This window comes from Arctopsyche grandis, chromosome 8, assembly GCF_051622035.1.
Source record: "Arctopsyche grandis isolate Sample6627 chromosome 8, ASM5162203v2, whole genome shotgun sequence".
Taxonomy (NCBI): Eukaryota; Metazoa; Arthropoda; class Insecta; order Trichoptera; family Hydropsychidae; genus Arctopsyche; species Arctopsyche grandis.
The window spans coordinates 18,925,061-18,952,601 of record NC_135362.1 but is presented as its reverse complement, the minus strand read 5'-3'; the positions used below and the strand labels follow the sequence as shown (position 1 = coordinate 18,952,601).

The following is a 27,541-nucleotide window of genomic DNA, read 5'->3' as shown; positions in this document are numbered from 1 at the left end:
AGTATACATTAATTCTCAATTTTTCAAAAATTAATTCCTAAGTGATATTTTGATTTTTTCACAATTATATAAGACTAGTTGTTTTACCTGGCTTCGCTCAGTATTTGTAATGTAAACATCGTCAACATGGCGAATCTAATAGTAAATATTTATTTATTTTTTTATTAAATTTATTTGAATCGAAAAAAAAAATTTAATCGTCATAGAAATTTTGTCTTGTTTACGAAATTCGCAACCAAAGATACATATATATTTACATACAAAGTCTCTTTTGAAATTATATGAGATACATGTCCAAATGAGAAAAAATACCCTAACTATTTACCTTCATAATAACTAGTATGTTGTACTTACAAATACAATTTTAGAAAATAATACTTTTATTCAAATGAAAAAAATGCATTATAAGGGAATTTTTTTTAAAGAGACTATTTGTGGCTACTACCCTTTGTGGCCCAACCTCTTTTTTCTTTTTTTCTCTGGTAACGCTAAAATCGAAGTGGTGTCGAAATGGAACCACTGAGACAGTAGGGAAAAATAATAAAATTGTGGTAATTCCATGGCACCACTGGGACACAAAGGGTTAAGAATTACTGGAACGTCAATACCGATATATGTTATTGAAATAATAAAGGAATAACTTGCAATTATAGAAGGCCACAAGCGGATGCTCGAGAATGGTCAGGGGCGGGCAATGAGTCATTGTCGGACATTTTTTAATGTTAAAATAAAGATTTGCTGCGATAATAGCGCGAATGGTTACTTTCATCTCGCATTAAACCTAGTCCATATAACTTAAAATTAAAATAGTGTATTAAAACTAATAAAATGAATTCTCAACGCTTAATCAAATTCGAATAAATAATATTACTTACTACCTAGTATTGCTATAGCGTTTCCATAATCAAAGTTTCGTCTATATAATATCAGAAAAGTGTCTAAATTAACGTAGGGGGAATGAGTAAAATACAAGTCATTTTAATTAATCACTGAGATTTTTCTTTGGGTAAACGGATTATTTCGCACATTACGATCGCGCACACGAAAATCTCAATTATGGAATATCTGGCATTCGAGTTCTCGTTAGTATAATAGTTCGCGTGTGTAATTCTCAATGGATGGAATTTTTGGGTGTCAGATGTTCCGTGATCGTCGTCGATAGTGATGTCTGCAAGATCGCTTAATGCGGCATAATTACCAAACCGTCGTTGTTGCTTAAAATATGTATAAACATATACTTATGTAGATTGGTTCGATGATCACAATTTTTGTGTGCAAAATCGCAATGTGCGAAATAATCCGTTTACTATGTAGATTTCCGGTAATTGGATTATTACGCAAATTGCGATCGCCCAAAAGACAATTTTTGCCATGAAAATCGCGAATAAGGAATATTTGGCACTCGAGTTCTCGTTAGTATGATAGTTATTATTAGTATGATGGACTTTTCGGCTGCCACATGTTCCGTTATAGAGATTTTAGTGACTTTTGGGCGAGCGCTTTGTGAGCAATAATCACCGAACCAGATTTTCATTAGTGTGGCCATCATGAAATCGTGATTGGTGCATGGGTGTGAATGAAGGTGTTTAGAAAAAGGTTGAACATAACCTATGTGGCCATGTTTATTTTCCACTTCTGGCTAATTTACTTGTCACAGTAAGGTAATCGCTTGTTTTATCATTTTATAATCGTTCATAATTTGCAATACTCAACCTCTTTTACAAAATATATTTGACATTTAAAAAATATGAATTTAATTCAATGAGTTTATTTGAATAAAAATTCTTTTGTTTTTAACCCACCAATTGTGGGGCTCTCGATGTTGTATAACCAATTTTTATTCATCGTTTTTAGTTGCCGATGAAAAAATCATCCGTGAATTATGTATTCAAAGAAGGTATTTAAACACAAGCAAAATTTGAAAACCGATGAAAACAATGATGACGTTGTATTTGTTAAAGAATTCTCAAATACTAATATAACTAATGTTTCTAATAAGTCAAAGTCAAATCGGAAAGTTGTATTAATTAATGATAGTCCTGTATCAATAATCAATAACAACATGAAAAGTATTCATAAAAAATCTATGAATTTTAAAATGAAGGGAAATCAATCGCCGAAAATCAGAAAAAAGAAAAAGATAGACTTGATATTCAATGCCCATGGTCGTAAACAAAACGATAAACTTGAATATCTAAAGCGGTATATAAATCCCACACAGCTAAATGTTGAATCGAAAGCTACCACACCTTCAGAAAGTAATATGATTGGAGTAATATCTAACATAGTATCTCCTAGTAAGCCAAATAAGATAAACAATGATAAAAATAAACCCACTCAAGTAAAGGCAATTGATAATGAAGTTATCAAAAAGATATTTTCCAAGAATGTTATTGAACCATGTAATAATGTATCTTCAGTAGCCTTGCATACAGGCGAAATTATCCTTGATCAGCCATTGACAAAAGGAAAGCCCCCACATAAAAAGAGGAGAAATAGTATGGAACATGTCAATAAGAAGATGGAGTTTACTTCTGAGCCTAGTGGTTCTGAAATGAACTCTTTCGAAAAATTTGATTCCGATGGTGTACTAGCTCAAAAGATAAAAGAAAGATTGAACCGGCACTGTGCGAAGAGAACTAAAACAAAATCACAACAGTTACAAAATATTCCAAAAAAGATACCCGACATTATCTTATGTGAGGATTCGAGTGTAAAACGAAAACCTCTAAAAAATATGGATTTTGTGGATTCTGTCGTAGAAGTTTTCGATAAAAATTATACCAATAAAAATGTTACTTTCAATACAGTCAATGAGACTCCTTACAATAGCATATTGCATCAAGATAGTGCTTGTGAAATTATTTCAAATGAAATTATCATGTTGAGCGATAATGAATATGCCGAGGAGGATGTGGAGATACTAGATGATAGTGTAATCATATTGAATGACGAAGAGCTAAATGACACAAATGAATTATCGAATACTGAGTCGCCACAAAAAAGTCTCCAGAAGCAATATAAATATGCAGAAAATTTGAATGCTAATGAAACGTATAAATTTCATATAGTATCAAATTTGTGTATACTTATTATAGAAAAATCGACCAAAGTTTACTTTTGTGGAAAATTAAAGGCTTCTCTTCTCTATGGACACATCGAAGTGCTTGGTCATAAATTAAATAAGGAACCGTGTGAACTGTATAGTATTGTCACATCGAATCTTTTGTGCTTTGAAAGCTTTGTTGGTAACGATCAGTTCGATGAATTAGCACTGAGCCTTGGAGATCTTGGTATACCGTCGCTTAACCTCGGTGAGATATTGAAAGATGTGACTCAACACAGTGCAGTTCTGCTACTGAAACCACATAATAATATTATGACTCAATTTATTTCGAAACACTTGACTACTTTTGATATATTGTCAAATGTGAAGAACGCAAACAGAAATGTAGATGTCTTTAATTTATTGCAATGCAATTTTTTCACCGGAATCAATTCTGGGATTTTTGTAAAGAATAATATTTGGGACCAAATCGTTGAAGCTCATTTGCTTCCTATTAATGTTGGTCAGTATTATTTTTTTATTTTATATTATATGTTTTTACTTACCCGGTAAATCTAATAGTGTTGTATGAATGTTTATTAGGATTTTCAAGGAACGTAACTTTGCTCTGTGGTGGAAAAAACGCTGGAAAATCAACAATGCTACGATACATTGTCAATAAATTGTTAACTAAAGGACCTGTTCTCGTATTGGATTTGGATCCTGGTCAACCTGAATTTACTGTCTGCGGTCTTGTATCAGCTACCATTGTTAAGAAACCATTGCTAGGTCCAAATTTCACTCACTTGCAGGATACAGAGAGGTGGTTTTTATAATATTACATTTTCTTAAATTCATTAGTTGTAATTATTTTAAAATAAAATATTTTTCTATAGATCTTATTCAATTGGACTGATAAACGTTGTTGAAAATGCAGACAGATACTTGAATGCCGTCGGTGACTTGTGTGAATTTTTACAAGGGTGTGATCGATATAAAAATATTCCTTGGATTGTTAACACCATGGGATTTACTAATGCTTTAGGATTAAAGTTTTTGACGGCAATTTTAAGTATTTGTAAACCGTCTGCTGTAGTCGAAATACAACATCCTTTGTTAAATAACAATTTTCCTATGAAAATCACGAATGAAAATATAAACGTATATAAACAAAGTGAAGATTTTACCTCTTGGACGAACTACAAAAGAGATGTTCTTCACAACTACAAGTATTTTGAATGTCCTACTTTTCAACAAAAGGCAAGATATATGACAAAGCCGTTCATACGAAGGAATCTCGATTCGAAAACAGAACGAGTTTTGAATGTTATTGCATATTTCAGCAAAATGGTCTCCACGAAGTCTTTGTCGCTATTAAATCTTCAACCAAATGTGTATGTTTAATTTTAATAGCTAATTAGTATTGTAACTAATATTGGCAATTTGTAATATTTGTTTAATATATATATAATATTTTCAGAATATCTACTAAAGACATAAAATTAGCTATGAATTATATAATGATTCAACAGAAATATTTGATTAATATTTTAAACGGTCGCCTCGTAGCTCTGTGCTATGATGAAGAATATACAAGAAAGGCCAATACGACCAATGTATTCATACTTGGTAAATCGCCAGTGGAATGCTTTGGATATGGTAAGTTCAGAGGTAATAAACGTTTTCATTATTTTTTATTTATTGTTTAATTGTTTTAAAATGTCTTTCAGGTTTAATACGAGGTGTCGATCCAGTCAAAGATACATTATATATCTTAACTCCTTTGGATAGTAATGTTTTGAATAAAGTCAATATGTTAGTGTATGCAGAAACGCTTCCAGATTGTTGTGGTATATTTTCAGCGCCGCATTTGTCTTCAAATACTATGATACCATATACGGCTCCAATAAAGATCACGTCGAAGAATAGACATTTACATCAGATACCGAGACGTAAATTCAATCCACTGCGCTTGTTGTACATTGCTAGGAATTCAGCTTGAGGCAGTTAAATGTCAACTAGTCATTTGACTAATAATTCGGTTTTTATAAGATTGGCGAAATTTTTGTTATTTTTCATGGAAATATAATATATATGGTAATATGAAAGTGTCTTTTTTTTAATCATTCCTAAAATATGTTGTGTAATATTGTCATGTTGGTCATAGAACAAGTGTTTATATTGTCCTGGCAACTTTCCATTCTTAGATTCAATATCTAATCAGGTTGTAAATATCTTGATATATGCTAAAATATTGGAAAAAATATAAATATTTTTTTTTTAATTAAATGCGGTTAAGAAGTTTGAATCAAAGATCAATCGAGAATGATGATTAACTTTTGGTTATGTCATTATTGTTATCTATTAGAACAAAGACACGATTCGGAAGTATCTGAAAAAAATCTTAAGAATGTGTAATCGCCATGATTATACTACGATTTTCTTAGACATTCTAGTCAGAATCACTCAACACACGTCTTCCAGTATATGTTCTATTTTAGGTGATTCAGTTCTTGCACCTATTTGTTTATGCAATTCTTTGATGTTTATGTGAGAGTTCAAAATGTGTTTAGGATTCGATCGTCATTTTAAAAAAATATATTTGTATGCATTATCAGAATTAATATTTGATGTTATTCTGACAATGTTTGTATAAATAGTGAACTCAATTCTAATAATTAAAAATAAAACTATTGGTATATGATAAGGATAGAGGCGAGCATGTCAAACAAACTGCAAGTGGCAAAAAATAAAAAAAAATATAGTTGAATTGCAGGTAATGTTCTGCAAACCTAAACAAAAATTGCGCTTACTTGTTGAATAGTCGTTAAACAGATACAGTAATAATGATATACACATGTGTTTTAAATGGAAAAGAGACAAAAGTCAGTTGAAAATGGTTTTTGATGCAGTCTGTCCTTCATAGAGAATACAATACCTCAAATATTTTCAACCCTCGATAAGTCATCCTGAATTGAATTGAAATACCTCTCAAACTTTAAGATTTGTATTGATATAGTGTAGGCATAAAACAGATATCCAAATACGGGCGAAACTATGAAGAGATGTCATCAAGTTGACCTCCGACTTACGCATCTGGGTTGGTAATGCACTTCAGCAGCAGGTTTGACATGCACGGGTTGAGGTAATGTGAGCGACAACACAAGTGTGAAATCAATGAAATTTGTGTGATTTTATAAAAATGTATTTGATTCAAAGTTTTATCAAATGAGAGTGGTAACAATTTTGACTTACAAGGATGTTTTAAAACGAACAATAGTTTTCTGAACATCTTGTAAGGCAAAACAACTACAAATTGATTATCAAATATAGCATTATTTTTTTTTAAGAAAAACATAGTATTTTAAGAACCTATAATAAAAATAAAGTTTTAAAAATAGCTACTTCATCAATAATTCAAATATGCAATATACTAACAATAAATAATTTATAAAGGATGAGGAATCAATCTGATGGTATAAATGTTCCATGGGTTTTTGCATTAAAAAATTACGATTTGACAACACAAAGAAGTAAATGCACCTGAGATATGCCTCTAGTGGTCTGTCGCCACCTACTGACGTGTGGCCGCCTGAGAATATCATCAGTCTTCGGTTTCATTTGTTGTAAATTCACCGTGTACATATTTTTAATACATATAAGTATATAGCTATGAATGAAACCAGTTATATATCACAAGCATATAAAATACAACATACAAAATTGAATCGCCACAAAATTGTCGTCAATTACAAAATAGTTTTGCAGTGTGAATGAACTTTAGAATACTGATTGTACGACAGGAGTCGGCCGATGATTTCGCATCGAATGATGCGAACATCAAAGAAACAGATGGCTCGACTCGGTTAAAATCCAATAAATATTTTTGCATTTTAATAAATCCACATCGAAGATCAGTTTCGATGCAATTTTGAAAGACCAAGTTTTACTGAGAAAACACGGAAGAAAGTTCAAAGTCATAGATGCGGTACAAAAAGTTATTTGGATCGGAATAACCGATTTTACTCATGAATTCAATTATGTATATAATGAGGTGCAGCATCAATTGGAAATGTATCGATTACAGCGCGACAACAGTTTTATAAAGTCAATTCTTAATTAAAGAGTATACAAATAGTTTTCAACATTGATTAATGCAATATTAATCGCCGGAGTGATTCGCAACGCCAACCTAATTGTAGGACACCGTCTAAACCTTCACTCTCATCGGATCGTAAATTACAAAATCTATAAACATCGACGTACAAAATGTAAAACGCGACGACGAGTCACTCGGGCGATTAATACGTAAAAAAGTGTAAATATATCCTTAACTAAAATAATATATATATATTTTTTTAAATTTTTTTTCAGTAAGCTCCTACACCTGCTCGGATAGAACTTGATAATTTCATATCGTTCTTTCGGATTACAAATAGTTGTACAAATGCAGACAGCACATATGAGTTATATATTTCACTCTTGTTTTTTTATGCATTATAAAAACTCACAATAAACATTGAAAGGCATTACGTTTGTATCTTATCGAATGAAGACAAATTATAAAGTAGGATATTGTAAACGTGTGCAGCCGTCGTCACAATTTACTTGGGCAGTCGGTGCCAATCGACAGGTCTGTTTCGACTTAATTTTTGTGCATTTTCTGACGCTTCACAAGCGTCGGAAATAGATAGCTCCATTTTATTTTATTTTTTAAATACATAATATATAGTAAGGCTCGTGTAAAATAATGAAAGTCGATTAGATTAATAAAACTTTAACATATATTTCACAATATTAAAAATTGCTTTTTGAATTATAATGATTATACATTTTTTTTAAATATATCAATAAACGTACGAAGGCATTCGAAATGTGTGAAACGTTAAATTCAATACATCTTAAATGGAAAAAAAAATCTCATCTATTCTGCGAGTCGTCTTTTGTTTCGAATTCGACTCGACTTTGTAGTTTCATTTTGCCTGCAAGTTTTTCATTTATTTTCTTAGAAAATTATCGTATTTCAATTGTTTAAATGTACACGTTTTTTGTTTTTAAATAATAATAATAAAAGTCGCAGTAGTCGCGTCGGCCGGAAAGTGAATATGTCACTCGAGATGTACATACTATATATATATATATATATATATATATATATATATATATATATATATACACATACATACATACATACATATATATATATATATATATATTGTATATATATATATATATATATATATATATATATATATATATATATATATATATATATATATATTATATATATTATATATTTATATATATATATAATAAACGTGTTATCTTTTATCATGCAATAATTGAAGTCGCACTTGGACATTTTCGTACCCCCTCCCCTCCCCTCCGATTCGGTCTGTTTGTACAGTTCTGACGCGCGGCGCTTTCCGACCGTCGGTCGTGCTGAAAATTTGAGCAGAAAATAAATAATACACAAATATATATATTTGGATTTGTATACATCGGACGTTCGACAAATTGGGAAAACAAGTGTTCGGAAGCCATGGTCGAATCGGAGCCAGCTTAGGGCCGACGAGACGAGGGAGCGCGCGCGCGTTGTTGTTGATGGAGGTGGTAGTGTTGGTGGTGGTGGTGGTGATGGTGATGTTGATGTTGATGTTGATGTTGGTGGTGTTGGTGGTGGTAGTAGTGGTGGTGGTGACGGTGGCGGCGTGTAGGCGTGGCGACGAAGAGCTCGCGGCGACCCTAGAGGAGGGCGCAGCGCGTCTTCTTCTTCTTCTTGACCTGAAGGGCGGCTCTGGTCGCCGTCTCGAACACCTCGCGGACGCCCTCCTTGCTCTTGGCGCTGCACTCCAAGTAGGCGAACGCGTTTATCTTCTCGGCCATGGCGCGCCCCTCCTGCGGTTTAACAGGTTCCTGCTTTATCTTCCTTAGCTCGGTGACGGTGGCGGGGTCGTTGCGCAAATCCTTCTTGTTGCCGACGAGGATGATGGGCACGCTGGGGCAGAAGTGCTTCACCTCGGGCGTCCACTTCTCGGGGATGTTCTCGAGCGAGTCGGGCGAGTCCACCGAGAAGCACATCAGGATGACGTCAGTGTCGGGGTAGGAGAGCGGCCGCAGCCGGTCGTAGTCCTCTTGGCCGGCCGTATCCCACAGCGCCAGCTCCACCTGCTTGCTGTCCACCTCGATGTCGGCCACGTAGTTCTCGAACACCGTGGGCACGTACACCTCCGGGAACTGGTCTTTGCTGAACACGATCAGCAGGCATGTCTTTCCGCACGCGCCGTCGCCCACGATCACCAGCTTCTTGCGGATGGCCGCCATCGCGCGCCGACTCGCTGCCCACTACCCGCTGCCCGCTGCTGCTGTCGTTGCCCTGTCGCTGCCCTATCGACGCTCGTCACTCGACACACTCGACGCTCGACACCCGACGCCTCGCGACCGTCGACTGCGACTGACCCGCCCCGCCGGTCTCAACACCGCGCTCCACGCCCATCTCCGCTTCGAAACTTTTCTCTCTGCGTTTGAACGTCGGCCATCAAGTCGCATCGATACACTTCCGATTGCGTCCGAAAACTATAATCGAATCGATTCCAACCGAGCTCGCACACGGCGCCCATTGACTTTTCCGATCCGTTTTCGTTTTGTGTTGCAGGGTGTGGCAGCAGTGGCGAATTGGCTGCGCGCGTGCCCGCAATAGGGATGAGGTCACACGGCGATGACGTCACCGCGACGGATGACTGTGCGTCGTTTTTCCCGGAAGTGCGCGTCGCGTCCGCTCCGGCCGCGGGATGCCCGAAATCTCGATGATTTCATCGTCGACGGGATCTCGGGGCGGGATGTCGTCACACACACACACACACACACATCGATGATAAATAAATCGAAACGAGCTCGTTGTATTATTCGTTTATTAACTACAAAAATGAATATATAAAAGAAAAACATATACAATGGTACATTTGTAAATGTAAAATTACGGGGCAGTGGCGAAGGTCGCAGCGTCGTAGACGAGCGATCCGAATTCTCGGACGAAAATCCGATGCGTATACAATTAAAAGATAGCGAAATATACATACACGTATTATATTTCAATTTGAAATATGTATCGAATGTCTAATAATTTATTGCTCGGATAGATAGTGAAAAATAAAGTCGTTACATTTATATTAAAAATAAAAAAGAGAAATGAACTATTCCACGTTATTATCGTTCTAATGTATCTACCTAACGTTCGATTGACGTTCAACCTATGTAAGTAGGTCCTAGAGAACTGAATTAATTTCACACACAGATTTAGATACTATGATACAAATTCTCATCGAGTAAAGGCACATTATCTATGTGCTGAAACTAAGATTGCCATATTTCTCACACATTTTAGGAACACCCGATATAAAAAAAAAACATCGAGTTTATTTTTTTCAGACTAATATTTGCGTGTTCTCATGTATCTCAAGTTTTGACAATCCTAGCTTTTAAAATATAAACCTTCGTGTGTTTGAAACATATTTACAGGCAAACTCTTTTCTTAAATTTATTGTTATAAAAAAATTAAAGTAGATTACAATCCTATTAATATTTTCAATACATAATAGAAAAGCAAATTATAAAATTAATATAATGGAGATTCGGTATACATACCTAAATAATTGCGAATATATACGTATTTTTTTATGATTTATAAATATATTTACACATTATGAACGTCCTCCTTTCAAACTCATTATAAAATGAAATGACGTAACGAAAAAATGTTTAAAAAAATTATTTAATAGTAAAAAAGTCACTATAATTGATAGCATGATACAGGTTAATGCTTTTTTATAAAAATAAAACAATAAATATTCAATGAAATTTTTTCCTTTAACAATTTTGGAATTTTCTCACTCCAATTGGTTAATTCGAGTTCTGCTGTCTAGTCGTGTCAGTTTCATACACACACAAAGCTAATTAATAATTGTATGTGTATTTATAGTTTTTGGTATATTTCACTTGTTCCAATAAATAGTAGGGCTTAATTTATAGTGTAAAATATTACAGGCACCTGTTAAAGTCCTGCTTTGCAATGATACATAATATGTACAATACGAGTTTCATGTAAAATCCCACAAAAGTTTCACATTTACTATACAACACTACTTGTTCCTATTCTTGCATAGCCCTATTATAATTTGAGTAAATTTCATATATTTACAAATTACTCGGATATAAAGGAGCATTTTTAAAAATATTTTGGACGCAAATGTTTTGCGTATATTTTATTGTAAGTTTGAAGTTCAACCATTTTAACATATGGATCCCCCTTATTCTTTTTACATCAACATGTACCTACATTTCATTTTCTGCAAATACTTATAATATTTGATTTTTTTCATATAAAACTTACTGAGCCAACTAAATAGTTGGCTGTATAACTTTCATTTTACTTCAAAAGTTTAATTAAAACTATGCATATAAAATTGACCAAATACATAATAAATTGTTGAGTTACGTTTCTATCATATATGTAAAATGGTTAAAACGAAGATGACACATTCTAGATTTTACCCTTAAAATTGATATGATGCACATGCACACATTGTGTGCTTGTATGAACACAGCTAATCATATGATTATTTGGATTAATTAAAAGTTAGTACAAATGCATAGTTTGCATATAAAAGGTCAGATAATTACAAAAAAGAAAACTGTATTGACTCATTAAATTCAATATACAAACTTTAATAAGTAAAAATTTTAATGTCAAAAAATTATATATCGAGTCGCATATATTGATATGTTGTAATAAAATGTTTGTATTTACTGTCTAAAAGACTTATGCAGCATTTTTTATACATCGGTGTATATATATGTATATTTATAGAAGCAGATGTTGGGTTCAACTTGTGAATAACATTCAGGGTTGTAAAACTAAGGCCATATAAGTAATAAAATATGATGAATTATACAATTAAAAAAATATTTAGGCCTGATGTGTTAAACATAATATTTGTCTAAAAATAATACAGAATATTTTAAATACATTCGAGAAACGGTATCAATTTGAGTACAGTTCACTAAATTAAGTCTTTAAGATGTTTTCATATAAAATAAATGCCAAAAACAGTCACAAATTTATAATAAAAAGTACATATGTATTCTTTTATATAAAAGAAAAGCTATTAGGGAGGGACATATGGAGGTGGTTTACGGTAAGCAGGTGTTGGTTTTGGACGGCTATTGCGAGCATTGTCTCGAGGTGCTGTAAATGGTGGAGGGGGATGATATGGTGTGTGACTTGGTGTAGGTGAGCTACTATTAACATCTTTATACTCCGGAGGTGGTAAAAGTGGTGGTTTCTCTTCCTTCATAATGACAGGAGTTTTGTTCGAGGGATCTGGCTTTTCGTCAAGTTCATCTTGGAATATAACCGGAATGCCTTTGGATCGGAACGCTTGTCTCTCTTCATCGTCGCCCACACTCATTTTGCCAGATCGTCTTCTTCGATACAAAATACAGGCAATCAGAGCAGCGATCACTATCATGCATACGATGACGACAATAGGGATGATAAATGTTATAATGTAATCATCTGAATCGACAGTTTTTGATGCGTCTTCATTTGCACCAGCAAGATTAGGGGGCACCTCCGGAGCTGCAGCTATGGGTATGCCAATGGCACATGCTCCTCTGGAGTCAAAGCTGACGGACATAACGGTGAATTCAGGTCCCATTATTTCGTCAACTCTTTCAGTTAGACTTCCTTCATTTTCTCTAATGAGAACTTTTTTCAACTGTTTAATTTCCTCATCAGGACATCTATCGGTCGGTAGGCTGACATTATACCTGAATATGGTGAATGATGATTAAAATTAATGTTGAAAGTTCTGTATACATACATTTAATATTTGAAATACTAACCAGGAAATTATAGTGGGAGTATCAGTTATGCTTTTAATTTTAATAGAGGATGCATCCTTATCATTGAATAAATGATAAAGTTTTTCAATGAATTTTCTTTTAGAAGAGGCGCTTTGCATAAATGAATCATACTGGATATCTATCGTCATCCGGAATTCAACAGTTGGATGAATTGGTGGTCCAGATCGAACTTCAACGATTATACCATCATTTGCTGTCAAACCACCACTGTCTTCGCATACCTATAAAATAACATCCAATGTACCGAGTGCAAAAACAAAACTTTAAACACTTAATATATGATATACATATATATGCATCAAATTTTAACTCACCAATTGATAGTCTCGCCGTCCCTTATCTCGTTCGAGTGGAATGCCATAAAATTCTTGATTTTTAGTGTCAAATTGTAGCCAATTGTGTGCGGGAATAGGGGATCGATCTCCTCTCGTCAACCACATCTTAAGATTTCCAGTACTACCGTCTTCTGGGTCGTAAAATGTGTCCTAAATTTAAAAATAAAATGTAATATGATATAATTTTTAATATCGTGATAAGAAAAGCAATCAAAATCAGATGAATGATCTTACATCTGGCACTTTGTAGACAAGCAATTTGCCAATTTGAGCATTCAGTTGATCTATTTGATTTCGAGGAATAGGGCTGAAATTGTCGGGAAGATTTGGGAGGGCTGGAGCAACTGGTGTAGATGGTGGAGCTTGACATGCACCAGTTCCACGCCATGCAACACTTTTAACACGAAGTTCAGGTGCCATGGCAGATATCAATGCAGGAGACGGATCGCCCTCAGAATTTGTTTGTAGAATCTTAAATATAAAGCATTTAGTAAGTGAAAAATATATTATGTATATAACATGAAAATATATTAACAAATTCTAACCCCCATCAATCGATCGATGTCATTTTTAGGACAATAATTTCTGGGTAGCGTATCATTGGTCCATATAAATTCTACTGGATCAGAATTTATATCGACATCTCTGACAGTGATTTGATCCATATCAGTATCTCTGAATAAATTGACCAAGCCCTTCAAAACTCGAATTTGCCAATCAGCAGCGGATGCATATTTCTGAAGCATTCTTAGTTTGAGTGAAAATTCATGATTAACTGTTCTTCTGCCTTTATGTTGTTGTACGGTTATGTCAAGTGTATCGTTTGCACTTGCGCCATTACTGTCAGTAGCTTCTACAATATATTCCCATTTTGAAACATGTTCTTCCAGAGGTCTAAAAATACATAAGAATGAAATAATAATAATATATAACAATAGGGTTATATAAAGTGAAATATGGAATTAATAAAACTTACAATCCATAAACTTCTCTTGATTGTGGATTAAACTGTACCCAAGAAGTAGACTTGAGGGGTTGATGTTCTGAATCATACATGGCAAGCTTGAGATTTGTACCATCTTCTTTATCAATAAACAAATCCTCGGGGATAATATAGCTAAAATGTTATAGTAAAATTTTATTAAAATCCAGAAGCACTAGATCCAAAGCAGTTCAAATGATTTTATACCTGAAGGCTTTTCCTGCGGTTACTGCGACCTTTTTATTTCTATGCTGAATTTGTGGAGGAAGATTCGCAGCGAAAGTAAAAAGTACGGTTTCAGTTGTTCTACCAATTACCGTGCTAGATCGTTCGGTAGTAATATAATCGATCGTGGTAGTATCTTTAGAGATGGGAGATGATACTTCAAATGTGATATCTCGTGTATCTGATATATTGTTATTTATGGTAACATCAACATCGAATAAAATTGATGGTGATGATTTCACCGAAGTATCAGTAATAGATTCTATTGTAGAAGGTATTTCGAATACGTCAAACGTATTTTCCTACGATGAAAATAATAAATGTTTGTAAAATTTAATTTATAAAAAAAATTATAGATACTAAAGATATACGTTTTTACTCAAATACCTTAGAAATATTTGTAGACTCAATTTCTGGAACGTTTGATAAGAGGTAATTTATAGTTTTATCTGTAATTATTTCATTGCTACTATCACTCTCTGTTGTATTTGTTGAAGATTGTAGGCCACCATTGGATTCATTCTCCTAAAAAAGTTGAATAAGAATATTAATGCAATATTTTTATTAGATATCGTTTCGTGTATATAAAATAAATAGTATGAAATTTGAACAAAATATTATAAATTTGACATATCCTGATTGTCAAAACGATTATATTTTTTGTAATTGATTAAAAATAAATAAAAAAATTATGTCTTAATGATATAAAATAATAACTAAATTAAATTAAAATAGATACTAAATATTTTAAACTAAAATATATGCAAACATTAGAATATCATAATTCGTGTTGAAACAAGTATTAACCATGAGCTTTAAATTGAAAATACATACTATAATAAAAGTAAAAAATGATATTTGATACAAAAATAACAAAGCAACATATATGTAATAATAATAATAATAATAATAATAATATTTTATAATACATACATATGTATATACAAACATATACATAAATGATAATTAATAAATATTACATGCAAACAAAAATATATTGCATGCAGATAGCAATTATTTTAACATCAATATTATTTATTTGTAGCTATTTAAAATAAGTCATAAATAAATAAATTAAAAGCACATTGAAAATAGGAACACATATGTAGTACATACTAATATTTTATAAAATAATTAATCACAAAAGTTTGTATAAAAACCATATACATACATAAGTATACTTAAATTATGATAAATATTTAGCATAACAAATAATAACTTGTATAATAAAATAAATAATAAATACAAAAAAATTTACAGAAAGTAATAAAAACTTATATGCTCATTTGATCTGAAGTAATAATAAAATAACAATAATGTGTATTTTGAATATTAAATCTATTATAATTATTTAAGTATTTTTAAGTTGTGCCTGCTCAAGCGAATACAATGATAATAATAATTATCATAATAAAAAAAACAACAACTTTTAACTATTAACTATTTAGATAACAAAAAAAAAAACCAAAATAATTTGGCATATCATAATACTGTCATGCAATAGATTACAAGCAGCATTCATCTGGGACGATGATGAATTGCATGTGTACGAAAATAGCATGAAAGGCGAAAGAATCATGCGACACAAAGGGAACAAGAGACAAACCTGAACGGAATTGGCATTGAGAGTAGTAGCAAAGGTAGTGGTTGCTGTGTCTTCCGAAACAGGCTGTGTGACAGGGGTAGCTAAAGGTGTAGTAGGCGATTCGAGTGTGAAAACTTCCAATGTGGGGCTCATGGCGACGGTGGTGGGCCGTGTCATTTCCGAATTGTTGCGAGAGGACAAAGGGAATGTGCTTGTCTCAGTCCCCATCTGAGACGTGTCGTCCAATGAGGTTATCTCCGCAGGTAATGTGATATCTGGGATGCTAACTACAGACGTGGACGTCGGAGTAAAGGAAGGTATTTCGGATGCGATGTGTGTTGTTTCCATAGTGGGTGTTGTTGTGGATTTAGAAATGTAAGTGTCCAGAGTGGATAGTACGTCTGTTGTGTATTTTTCGTTGGTCTGCTTCGTTGAGGTGGTTTCTGTTTCGGGTGTAGTTGCTACGTATACTTCCCCGTGGTGATGTCTGTGGTGATGAGGATGTTGGGGTGGGGTTGTAGGATGAGGTGTTGGTGGAGGAGGTAGATATGGGGCACGAGGTTCAACCTAACATCACGCATGCCATTTGATTAGTATGCGGCTTCTTTAAATCCTATCATTCTTATTAAATTATATTTTTAATAGAGCTTGCTAATGTGCAATCAGAAACAATTCAGAATTACCATTATCACATTTTAAATATTACATACATGATTGCGCAAGTTCAAGTTCTAATAAAAATATGAAAGGAATGGAAATATTTACATGTATTTTCTATCTCTACATACGCACACAACTTTATAAAGTGTGCATGTGTAGTATCAAAATAAGTAAATGTTACTGATATTCAGAAAAAGTAAATAATTAAGTATATCATAGTAAGTACATCATCAGTTTTAAAAACCTTCATATTGTTTGATCATAAAAAAGAGAATTTAAATCACTTAGTTTTTTGCATAGAATTTGATTCAAATAACTGAAAATCAAAACGATTTTTCAGGAAGAATGTTTTATACTGTTTATATCAGCAATTATTAAGTAATGGAATGAAACATTAATAGTATAAGAAGCGTATCACATTTAGTCTGAAACACTGACTGATTACACAAACAAGAAAAAACATTTAAACTTTGCACACAAAATATTTACACACTTTAAAAAAAACAATACAACGACTTGAATGATGTAAAGCACAAATAATTGTTACTTTGCCAATCGTTAATTTATAAACGTATATCGAAACAATATGAAGCATATGAAAATGTTTGATTTTATTAGAAATTTGTAAATATAATATTAAAGCTATGCAATTATAAAGCTTTATATTCACAAAGGAAAATGGTAGTCTTTGAAACTTAGAAATAATTAATATAATACAGAGAAGACTTTCTGGAAGTCAATAGAAAGGTATGTAAAATTTTGTATTAAAATCAAAATACATTTTTTCACTACAGATGTAATTTACTCAAAGGGGTTAAATAAATGGTTTCAGAGTAATGAAATGAGTTTGAAAAACGTATAAATAACAACACAAAAAATATATGCGAATAATACTTACATCTTTGTCATTGTCATCATCAACAACGTATTCTTCAGTTGCATCATAGCCACTATAATCTTCATCGTCGTCGTATGTAGAGCCTTCATATTCATTGAAAGGCGCTCTCTGTTTTCTGATGAGGCGAACTTGTTTATGCCTCACAACTTTCCAGCTAGTTACAGGCAGACGAATCACATAAGATATGCTACCGTCTCGAGCTTGTTCTTTCATTTGATGTACAAGTATACTGTGTTTATGCCACAGTTTTCCAGAGCATCCAACCTAATGGTATATTTTAAATAATGTTTAATCTTATTATATAATATCTATTGTAAAATCTTATTACATAAAATAATGCTTAATCTTAATAATATTATACGAAATCGATAGTCGAGCATAAAGACAACAATGACTCTTATTTAACTCTCACCACAAGTTGAATTGCTGTGGACGTTTTATGATTTTTATTTTTCTTATCTCCTGGACCAGACATCAATATAACATCTCGTTCGGATTTCTCATTCTTCGACTCATAAGATTGAATCGAAAATGCATTCTGAAAACAATGAGAATGTGAGTATTAATAAAATAAAACGACTATACATAAAAATCATAAAAAAATCATCGAGGCTTACATAATCTAGACCCATAAATGCAGCTAGCTTGGTTACAGCGAATAGTTTTTGTTTAGTTGATATTTGGTGTAGTGGACGATCTATGACTATAATTAAACGACTTTCATCCTCTCCCAGGTGACATTGTTCCATAACATCCGCACCAAGAGAAGGCAATTCACTTTTATCTTTAACCTATAGAAATTAAATAAATATTATAGAGACAAGTTGATTTTGTGGTTTGTTTATAATAAACTTTGCTATTGAAATATAAATAGAAATTAAAGAAACAAGACAAACAAACCTCTATTGTAAAAGTGTCAGTGGCAATGGGACACTTTGTGCTATAATTTGAAAATGGCAACGCAGTGACAATGAGACGGTGTTCACCAAAATCTTTTGCTTCTGGTATTCCTCTCAACAAGCCCTTACTGCCATCTAATGTTAACCAAGAAGGTAGAGAACGCTCTACACCACTTGCCTAAAACATTATTACATAAATTTATACACAAACGTTACATTTGATTACATCTACACATGATTGTATAAATACCTTATATCCAGATACTTTCCCAGAAAATGCTTCTTTGGGGATTTGCAATTTAAAAACACGGCCTATATAAGCAGGCATATCAGGAACTCCCCATAACCTTTTTATGGGACATTCTCCGTCGAATTTGTGCGAAATTTCAGCCTACATGGACATATATGCATCATTAGAAATTAAAGCTTTATTATTGTTGTAATATAATTATGAAGTATGCAGTACCTGAAATTCATCATTCACGTCGAATGCAAAATCACCTTCGGTTGAGAATGATGTGGCGAATACTGGAGAAGTAATGTGAATCACCAGCCAAAAAGCAAGTATCCGAACTTGCTTCCAGGAAGACATAGTGCTGAGCTAATTGTTGAAGCAACTGCTCCTTGTATATAGACTTCATAAATGCATATTATCTATCCTGAAAATAAAATAAAATCTGAAATTAATATAAATTGAATTACACAGAATATCATTCTTATTTACATATACATAGAGTTATGTATGTAAATAAAAATGTATAAACTTGGGAAAACGGATTATTCGGCAAAAAGCGATCTCGCGCACGTCACTAAAATCTCGATCACGGAACGTCGGGCACACGAGTTCTCGTTAGTACAATATTTCGCGTGGGTAGCTTTCGATTGATTGAGATTTTGGGTGTCGGATGATCTGTGATCGAGATTTTAGTGACGTGCGCGAGATCGCTTTTTGCGGAAAAATCACTGAACCATAAACGTTATATCGTATTCCGCAATACTAAGTAACCGTAGTGTTGTATGGAAGTATATGTAAGTAGAAACTTTAAGGAATTTCAGAGAAAAGAAAAGTTTACTTGTTTTATATGTAGTACGAAAGAAAAATTCGATACAAAACGTGATAATTTTTATAATATTTAAGTATAAACTTTATAATGTTGAACAATATTAAAAACAAATCACAATTCTTAGATTAGACTTACATTCATAAATATGCACAAGGGGCATGTGGGTAGCTATAAACGGACATCGCGTATTATGCGATAAAAATGAATACCAATAAATCAGTTTATAACAATGGGGCGATCAAAACGTTCGTATGCAAATGGCCGACGATCGAAACAATTCCTAATCACATAATTGAGTTCTTAAACGTATGCACACCAGACAGCATGTAAAAACTTTGCGGGAGAGACAACACAGTAATTTTGGTTCGAATTTAGCCACGTCGTGTTACGAATGCAGCAGCAGTTGCTCGCTATTTCGTGCAATTCCAAACTGTCCAGATTTCAAGTTAAATTAGGATCATCGGTAACCAACGTCTAACTTCTACCTTCAAATACAACTTCTCCGAGGTGTGTGTGTGTGCCCCAATTTATGACTTCGGTTTGTTTAATCGATCATACTTATCCATTGAAACGGAAAGATATAATTGAATTCTCGGTATCTGTACCCGGCATAATTGGTTCTATCGGAAATTTATACAGTAAGTATATTCAATTAAAAATATACATACATACATACATGTACATTGAAAATGTAAATGTATTACGTGTTCCGACATTAAATAATACGATTAAATTCCGATTTACAGTAAAAAATAATCTACATGCATCAGCATTACGGAGACGTTGACCGAGGTACGGTTTAGCGAAAAAATAAAAGGAGACGAGAAAAAGAAGGCTTCAGGTAAAGCGAAATGTACAAATCGACTGAAAATTCACGGCAGTTGAGATTATCTCGGAAATTTCACTGTCGACAAAAGATTTTTTTATCGTTACATCACAGGAAAAGGGAATGTGAAGCTGGCATTAAACGCCCAAGATTGCGGCACTACAAATTACTTTTTGATAACTCGTCTTCGGTCTGTATATATGTATGTACATACATATAACTCATGTGTGTATGTATGTATGTACATATATGAAATATTTTCGCTACAGTAACCCAAGTTTTTTAATATAATCAGACGTACTTTACGCACGTTAGAAGTCGTTTACAGTACAGGACGACTGGGATGAAATCGTGGGGGTAGTTCGTAGGGGCGGATGAAAGGTAAATGAAACAGGCGGGCAGAGGGGGATGGGAGGGTTGAGACACTGTCGCTATTGATCATGTGGCACACGAGAGTAGTACCTAGAAAGACCGTTTCTAAGTGCTAGGTGCAAAATTTGAACACTGATGAAAACAAATAATTACTAGATGGAGGAAAAATATCACCAAAGAGGACCTCGTGCGTAAAAAGTTATTACCGAAGCACCCGGCGTCTGAAATTTTGAAAGGAAAACAGGCCATAACTTCATACGAGTGTACCCTTACGCATACATAGTACTTACTATATACGAATAAGCCTAGTAAAGCGCGTTTCCTTAATTCTCCTTTTTCCCTTGACGTCAAAGATTAAACGTGTCGACGTTCACGTGCAACAGTTAATCCCGAGGAACGAATTTCTCATTCGGTTGTTAATTTTAAAGTATCTAGTCTGCAAACAAGTCACGTTTAAAGCCATTCTAAATTATAACGTTTTTCAAAGTCAAAAATTAAATTGATCAATTAAAAGAGGTAGGTAAGGAAAGCGTGCGAGTGTGAAAAGAATAAGTATTTTGTAATGGTTGATTCTATGTGGGTTACTCTGGTTTCTCGCTGCTGTTACGGTTGCAGAGGAAGCGGCCTTAAAGTTTTACCGCGTACAAGAGAAAATGTGATGAAAAAGTTAGCGACGTCTTCAGCGAGAGTTCAGTCTCGCGGGAAGCTCGGAAAATTCGTAAATGAAAAAAGGAAAATAAATCTGCACGTGACTATAAACTGAGTATAGGTAGTATTGTGTAACGTACATACATACATACATGTAGTTACGTTTTGTATATGAACATTCTCGCTTTTTGGGCACGCGCCTGTTACGAAACCGGCACGATTTTCCCCCAAACAAGAGAAATTCCTTATTGTTTCGTTAGCTCCTGTACGTGGGAGGAGTTCCCTGGAAAATGTCGGGATAACGTAATTGTCAAATAATGTTTTCGGCATGCAAATTTGTCGCGCGCAAAAGCTACATAACGAAATTTTTCATGTTCCTAATTGTTAAACACGAGACGTTCCTTCCTCTCGACGACGAAGAACACTCGAGTAACGGAAAAATTTACGATTAGCTCAAAATTTTCAACGACCACTCACTTTGAAAAAAATAATTTGCAAAGCCGTGTTCGTCGAATTCTTATAAATTTCCCGGGGCAAACGGGAAATTCAATATTTCAAATTCGATTTCAGCGGACCAATCACGTTAAAACTCATTAACAATGATTGACCCGTTTTCAGCGAGGTATCAGAAGTAACACGATAGTGTTCGGATTACAATTCAAATAATTACATTTGGACAAAAATTTGAATCTATGTAAACGATCAGAACAATCTGAATGCATTGTGTTTTTCACATAAAATATAAAATATAATTTTCAAAAAAAAAAAAACATACTAAATACATACATTCGTATGCATAAATATATTACTGAAAATGTTTGTGAGATTTTTTTCCTATTATGCTTATAAGATAATTCTATATATACCGACAAAAAAAAGAAAATAGATCATAAACTATTGTAATAGACCTAAGATATACATATAATGAATATAATTTATAAATAATAAAAAGGATTTCAAAATCAAAAATAATATAAGTAATAATTTTGTAGTTTTGTCTTTCATAACTTCATTCGTCGTAAAAAATACACAATGGTCTCATTTTCATTAGAATCTAAAAGAGTTTCTTCCAGTGTGGAATCGTCAATAAAATAAGGACACCCTCGCTTCATAATAGTTTCATCGTAGGATATACTTTATTAAACCATTTAAATAACGTTTTGTCTGAAATATTTTTCCGGAGATTCAAAATAAGAATTCTCGGGACACGGGACATCAAATTTCTATGATTTCCCGGGAAATTCTGCCCATGGTCAATCCGGGCAGAAACCCTAATACGTATGTAGTTATTCTTAATATAACAATCTCTACTTTCCAAACACACATTAAATTGGAAAGAAAACGTTCACTTTAAGTTTCGGTACAAAGTAGAAAATACATATTATATGCGTCAGAAAAGGGACGCGAGAGTGGAAAATCGGCCATCTGTCGACCTCCACTTTATACACATATACGGACGTATACACAATATGGGGGTTGATGTAAATTTCCCAGTCGTGCCAGGGAGGTAAAGAGGTTTTAGCCTATCGCCATTTAAAATTCTAACCCGGGGTCCTTTCGGTCCGGAGAAAAATTTCCTATAAAACCTGACCTTTCGATGAAAAGTTTTCATCGCCGGCCATTCAACTAATAACAAACGCACACGCGCATAAAAAAGGTCCGCCATAAAGCACAACCGAATAAATGTAAACTCACATGTGCTCGCGGAGAAAAACTTATTACGCTTTATATTATATTTATATATTTTTTTTCCATCAAGAGTGGCGTCCATTTTTCACGATTCTCTAGGCGCGTGCTGAAGTCGAATTTCAGCGGATAAGCAATTTGTGAATTGACCACGGAATCGACTGCTCGTGTGAATTGCAAAACAATACATACGGAACAGCTTTTCGTGACCTATTATATCGGCGTGTGGTAAAAATACGGTTTTACAGGGGTATATTAAATGTTCAAAGTCGGGTAAGTGTTCGCGCACGCGAACCGATATCTACACATTTCTTTCCACGATTAAAAATTAATTATTTCGACATGGAGAACTATGTTTTCCTTTGCGTTCAAATTGTTATAATCACGCGTATTTGAGATTATTTAATAAGCATTTACGTCCCACGTATCGCAAATTTACCAATCGTAATCAATAAATAAATAACACAATTAAAATTTCATTTCAGCTATTTACAATATATTATTATACGGCAACCACTACTTTCTATGTCCAATATAATTAACTTGAAAATCATTATATTACGTATATTATTTTTCGATATCTTTTAATTGATCAGTACAAACTTAGCAGAATTAAAGTCTGTTTACATCATCCAGCACTGCACGGCACAGCAGTGCACAGGAAATACTACTTATATGCATACTATACATCAGCGAACGTTAAGACTTGTGTAAGACAAAATCGGCTTACAAATACATTACAGAGCGCGACGATACGGTGAAACGGTCAATTGTCGTTTGACAATATGACGTTTATATGTGCATGCGTACTTTCGTTAGTACGGATGCACTCGCCACTATGACGTTGTCATGCGTGTTACGGTGTCGGTTCCGCGACAATTGGTTCAATTTCAAAAGGTTCAACGACACAATGTACCCGACAATTGGTGAAAATAACATTCACGCGACAAAATGTTCAAAAGTTCTCAACCATATCGAAAATTTTCGTATTTTATTTGCAATACGATTAAACAGTATTTTTTTAAATTGAAATAAGAATATGTTGGATACGGTTGAGAACACCTGTTTTTTATATTAATTTAATAACATCCGCGATATATACGATAAAAAGTAATTTTTTAAATTTAAATAAGAAAATATTCGATACGGTTGAGAACTTCTGACATTTAAACAATGCAATTATAACTAAAAAGATACTTTTTCCATTAAAATACGAAAATTTTCGATACGGTTGAGAACTTTTGAACATTTTGTCGCGAGAATGTTATTTTCGTGGACATTTTGTCGCGTAAACATTTTGGTAATGAACCATTTGTCGCGTGTACATTTTGGCAGTGAACCAATTGTCGCGTCCCCTACGGTGACGTGTACTGGTGTAAAATATGAATAGATGGTGTCTGTTACTGCTGAAACGTCAACGTCATGTATATTTTACGATTAATGTGTCCATATAAAACGTATTAAAGAATATTTGTCGCACTGCTGTTTACGTGTAGTTTTTATAAGTGTAGTCTGTGGTGTGTGGTGTGACCTCTAAACAGACTTTTACTCGTCAAGTGTCGTAAGCCACTAAATTACGATTGATCATTTTTTTCAGGTACTCATCCATCCTTTCTGAAACTATCTCTCCAGTCGAAAACTAGGAGATGTTTGATGGTCCTTTATTACAACTGTGTAATGTTTTCTAAGCACTGCACACTGCACTTTTCTTATATTTGCTTTAAAAAGATTTTGAAAATTTAATCTTGAATGCTCAAAAAGTTTTTAAGTACATATGTATGTACAATATATTCCACGAGTATATACATACTTAAAATCTGGAGGAAAGTTTAATTGTAAGTGACTTCAGTTTGCATAGAAGAATATAAGGGCGTTGAAAAAAAATTTATTGTATTTCGACTACGAGTAATTCGATCATGGAATTTATTGGTCAAACGTCATCAACCGCTCATGTTATTATAAACCCATAAAATATACGAGTAGTTTGGTCTTCACAAATAATGAGACACTAATGTATTCAAGCATTCAAAGCATTAGCGAAGAGTTTAGGTTTTCATTTTTGTAGGAGCGTGGTTAAACAAGCGCACACTCTCGTTCGCATAACGAGCCGGCAAAGTGGTTACATCGCTTAGCATGAAATACTAATTTAAGGGTTGTTTATCTTTAACGGGTATTTGAGTTCTTGCCCAAGAATTTATTATTTTGTGTTACGCTGCTGGACCATATTTTGGAGGATTTGACTTATAAAAATTATATATAAGGTTGATACGTTACGAAAGGGGACGTTCAAGAGCAGCATTTTTTTTTGTTCTGGTTTCGGCCACCGAATAAGTCAAGAAAAGTCCTAGACGCGGGTATTAGAGCGGAGCTTTGGTATTAAGTAGAAAGCTCTCTGAATTTACGATCGTTTTTCTGGGGCGCGGAAATCGTTGCGAGGAAATTGTTTGTTGCATGCGTAAGCAACCGTGGTACGGATAGAAGTCGGTTAGTGAAAGCCTTAATATTATTTCGCTATGCATGTAAAAACTGTATATATGTATATAAGTAAGTTTTGAGTTTACAGACTTGATACGTTTAAAACGCGTATGTAAACGGATGTACTGAAATAAATGTATCGCAATAACGTATGAAAGTAAAATTTGCGCTGGAAAAAATTGCGATAGCGCAATAAAAAGCAAGCTTTTGTGTTATTACATAAAAGGGATAAAAACGGAATAACTTTTTTAGGTAAACACAAAAAAAATAGCATAAGGATGAGGATTAAGTATAAAATACGTTCACAATAAACGCACCAACGCTATGACGTCGAAAAGGGAAAACATCTACACGTGTGTGTATGGTTTTTCATACAAACATTTTATCCCGAATCAAGTTTAGCGTTACATTATAATTTTCATCAAAGAAAACTTTCTGAAAAGGGTACACGTAGATTTTAACTTCATATAAAGTTCATCAAGTATGAACAAAGAAAATGATTTATTAGCCTTGTTTGCACACAAGGCGACACCGAGAGAAACACTTAATTTCGTACGAAAAATTGTTTTCCGGCCAAGATGTGATTAATTTTGATAAGTTTTTTATCGTCAAACCTCCTGCGGATTCAGATGTCACAATAAAAGTTTATAAATACTTAATATTATGTGTTCAAAATATGTATATAAATGAGGAGTTCAAGATTAACGCTCCTTTAAAAATGCGACGTTCCACGTTATTTTTCCTCACAAGTAAATCATTGAAGGATATTTTTAACAATATTTCAGACAAATACAAATAAATCAGTGTTTACGCATAATGGGATTATAGTTCGGAGAATGTTTCAATTAATCCATTTAGCGATAAAACTTTGCGGTTGTATGAAGAAAATTTAGTACTTGTTAATCTGTTCGTGGGACTTCAGTACATTAAGCGTTAAAAATATACATTCTTTGATATCGCATTATATTTAGTACAAACCAAAATACATACAAATACTTATAATCCGAAAATCAATAAAAGTAATAAAAAGAGGAAAAACTAATCGCAGATTTGTTTGCGTAATAAATACAAAGTTTCTATGTTTTGTATCTATGTAACTGAGCCATAAATTTACATTATCTGTTGGAAGATAAGATGCCACATCGTTACAAACAATACTTTAACACGTATAGGTACACCTGATAAATTATAATGACCACTATCAATTCAAATTATTTAGTAGATAATTCCACAAAAAAAAGTAAAAAAACATCGGAATTAAAGAGCGTGCAAATTTATTTAATATGACTCAGTTTAAGTTCATTATTTAAAAATTGCGCACCCACAATGTGATTAATTACAGACTTTGCGCGAGTAATTACAGACTTTGATCACTAAATGTTAACGTTGCAAATAACTTGAGTCATATAAATTAATTTCACAGAAGCATAAAAATAGATCATGTACGACTCTCACTTTTATGATGACACCATTCAGACAAGATGTTAATAAAACATTTGTCCTCAAAGCGAAACAAAGCAACTATAATATTTAAAGCCATCGTTTGCCTAATAATAAAATATTTTTGCATTATATGTAAGATTGATTATAAAGTCCATAGAAAATGCACATGTATTGGAGTGGAACCGGGAGCTGTATATAAAAGGTGTGTTTTTAGAGAATTGTTTTTCAAATTGAGACTTTTGACAGCTGAGATATTTGGTCATTTTGTTTTGCCATTTTAACACGAATAGACCTACGCCAGAACAACGGTTGCAAATTGTGCAAATTTACTTCGATAATCGTGGTTCAGTTCATGAAACTTACCGTGCGCTAGGTTTATTTTACGGTTGTGAATTAGCCTCCAAGATGGTGTGATTATTTTCTGTAGGAATATGTGAAGTCGACAAGTCTACGCTGATAAACCAGAGACGATA

At 33.5% G+C, this 27,541-nt stretch overlaps 3 protein-coding genes across 3 annotated transcripts in view; 1 reads left to right on the top strand and 2 right to left on the bottom strand.

The window, feature by feature from the left end:
* Positions 1 to 1,535: 1,535 nt before the first annotated feature.
* On the top strand, positions 1,536 to 5,911 carry LOC143915730 (polynucleotide 5'-hydroxyl-kinase nol9). Its single transcript, XM_077436491.1, has 6 exons — positions 1,536 to 1,661; positions 1,855 to 3,569; positions 3,650 to 3,869; positions 3,943 to 4,440; positions 4,527 to 4,705; positions 4,777 to 5,911. The coding sequence occupies exons 2-6, from the start codon at positions 1,883 to 1,885 to the stop codon at positions 5,046 to 5,048; spliced, it is 2,856 nt and encodes a 951-aa protein (XP_077292617.1). The 5' UTR covers positions 1,536 to 1,661; positions 1,855 to 1,882; the 3' UTR covers positions 5,049 to 5,911.
* A 2,769-nt stretch (positions 5,912 to 8,680) lies between these two features.
* Positions 8,681 to 9,480, bottom strand: Rho1 (ras-like GTP-binding protein Rho1). The gene is made up of 2 exons (XM_077436492.1): positions 9,465 to 9,480; positions 8,681 to 9,411 (listed from the first exon to the last, which is right to left on the bottom strand). Exon 2 carries the CDS (start codon positions 9,368 to 9,370, stop codon positions 8,792 to 8,794), a length of 579 nt encoding a protein of 192 aa, XP_077292618.1. The 5' UTR covers positions 9,371 to 9,411; positions 9,465 to 9,480; the 3' UTR covers positions 8,681 to 8,791.
* A 459-nt stretch (positions 9,481 to 9,939) lies between these two features.
* Dg (Dystroglycan) overlaps positions 9,940 to 27,541 on the bottom strand; it is a 76,938-nt gene continuing 59,336 nt past the window's right edge. Inside the window, exons 3-16 of the mRNA XM_077436490.1 lie at positions 19,021 to 19,213; positions 18,805 to 18,945; positions 18,556 to 18,732; positions 18,273 to 18,446; positions 18,068 to 18,193; positions 17,656 to 17,919; positions 14,900 to 15,037; positions 14,495 to 14,814; positions 14,282 to 14,422; positions 13,851 to 14,199; positions 13,540 to 13,776; positions 13,285 to 13,455; positions 12,950 to 13,191; positions 9,940 to 12,874 (exon numbers count right to left, since the gene is read on the bottom strand). Coding sequence (XP_077292616.1) covers positions 12,211 to 12,874; positions 12,950 to 13,191; positions 13,285 to 13,455; positions 13,540 to 13,776; positions 13,851 to 14,199; positions 14,282 to 14,422; positions 14,495 to 14,814; positions 14,900 to 15,037; positions 17,656 to 17,919; positions 18,068 to 18,193; positions 18,273 to 18,446; positions 18,556 to 18,732; positions 18,805 to 18,945; positions 19,021 to 19,146 — 3,270 coding nt within the window. The 5' untranslated portion in view covers positions 19,147 to 19,213 and the 3' untranslated portion in view covers positions 9,940 to 12,210. The remainder of the gene's footprint in view (positions 12,875 to 12,949; positions 13,192 to 13,284; positions 13,456 to 13,539; positions 13,777 to 13,850; positions 14,200 to 14,281; positions 14,423 to 14,494; positions 14,815 to 14,899; positions 15,038 to 17,655; positions 17,920 to 18,067; positions 18,194 to 18,272; positions 18,447 to 18,555; positions 18,733 to 18,804; positions 18,946 to 19,020; positions 19,214 to 27,541) is intronic.

What these genes read in the sequence shown, in the direction of transcription:
- LOC143915730 (XM_077436491.1), top strand. Translation starts at nt 1,883, where the DNA reads ATGTATTCAAAGAAGGTATTTAAACACAAGCAAAATTTGAAAACCGAT. An exon ending in CACTTGCAGGATACAGAGAG is followed by an intron (nt 3,870 to 3,942) that starts GTGGTTTTTATA and finishes ATTTTTCTATAG; the next exon opens with ATCTTATTCAATTGGACTGA. An exon ending in TTAAATCTTCAACCAAATGT is followed by an intron (nt 4,441 to 4,526) that starts GTATGTTTAATT and finishes TAATATTTTCAG; the next exon opens with AATATCTACTAAAGACATAA.
- Rho1 (XM_077436492.1), bottom strand. Translation starts at nt 9,370, where the DNA reads ATGGCGGCCATCCGCAAGAAGCTGGTGATCGTGGGCGACGGCGCGTGC.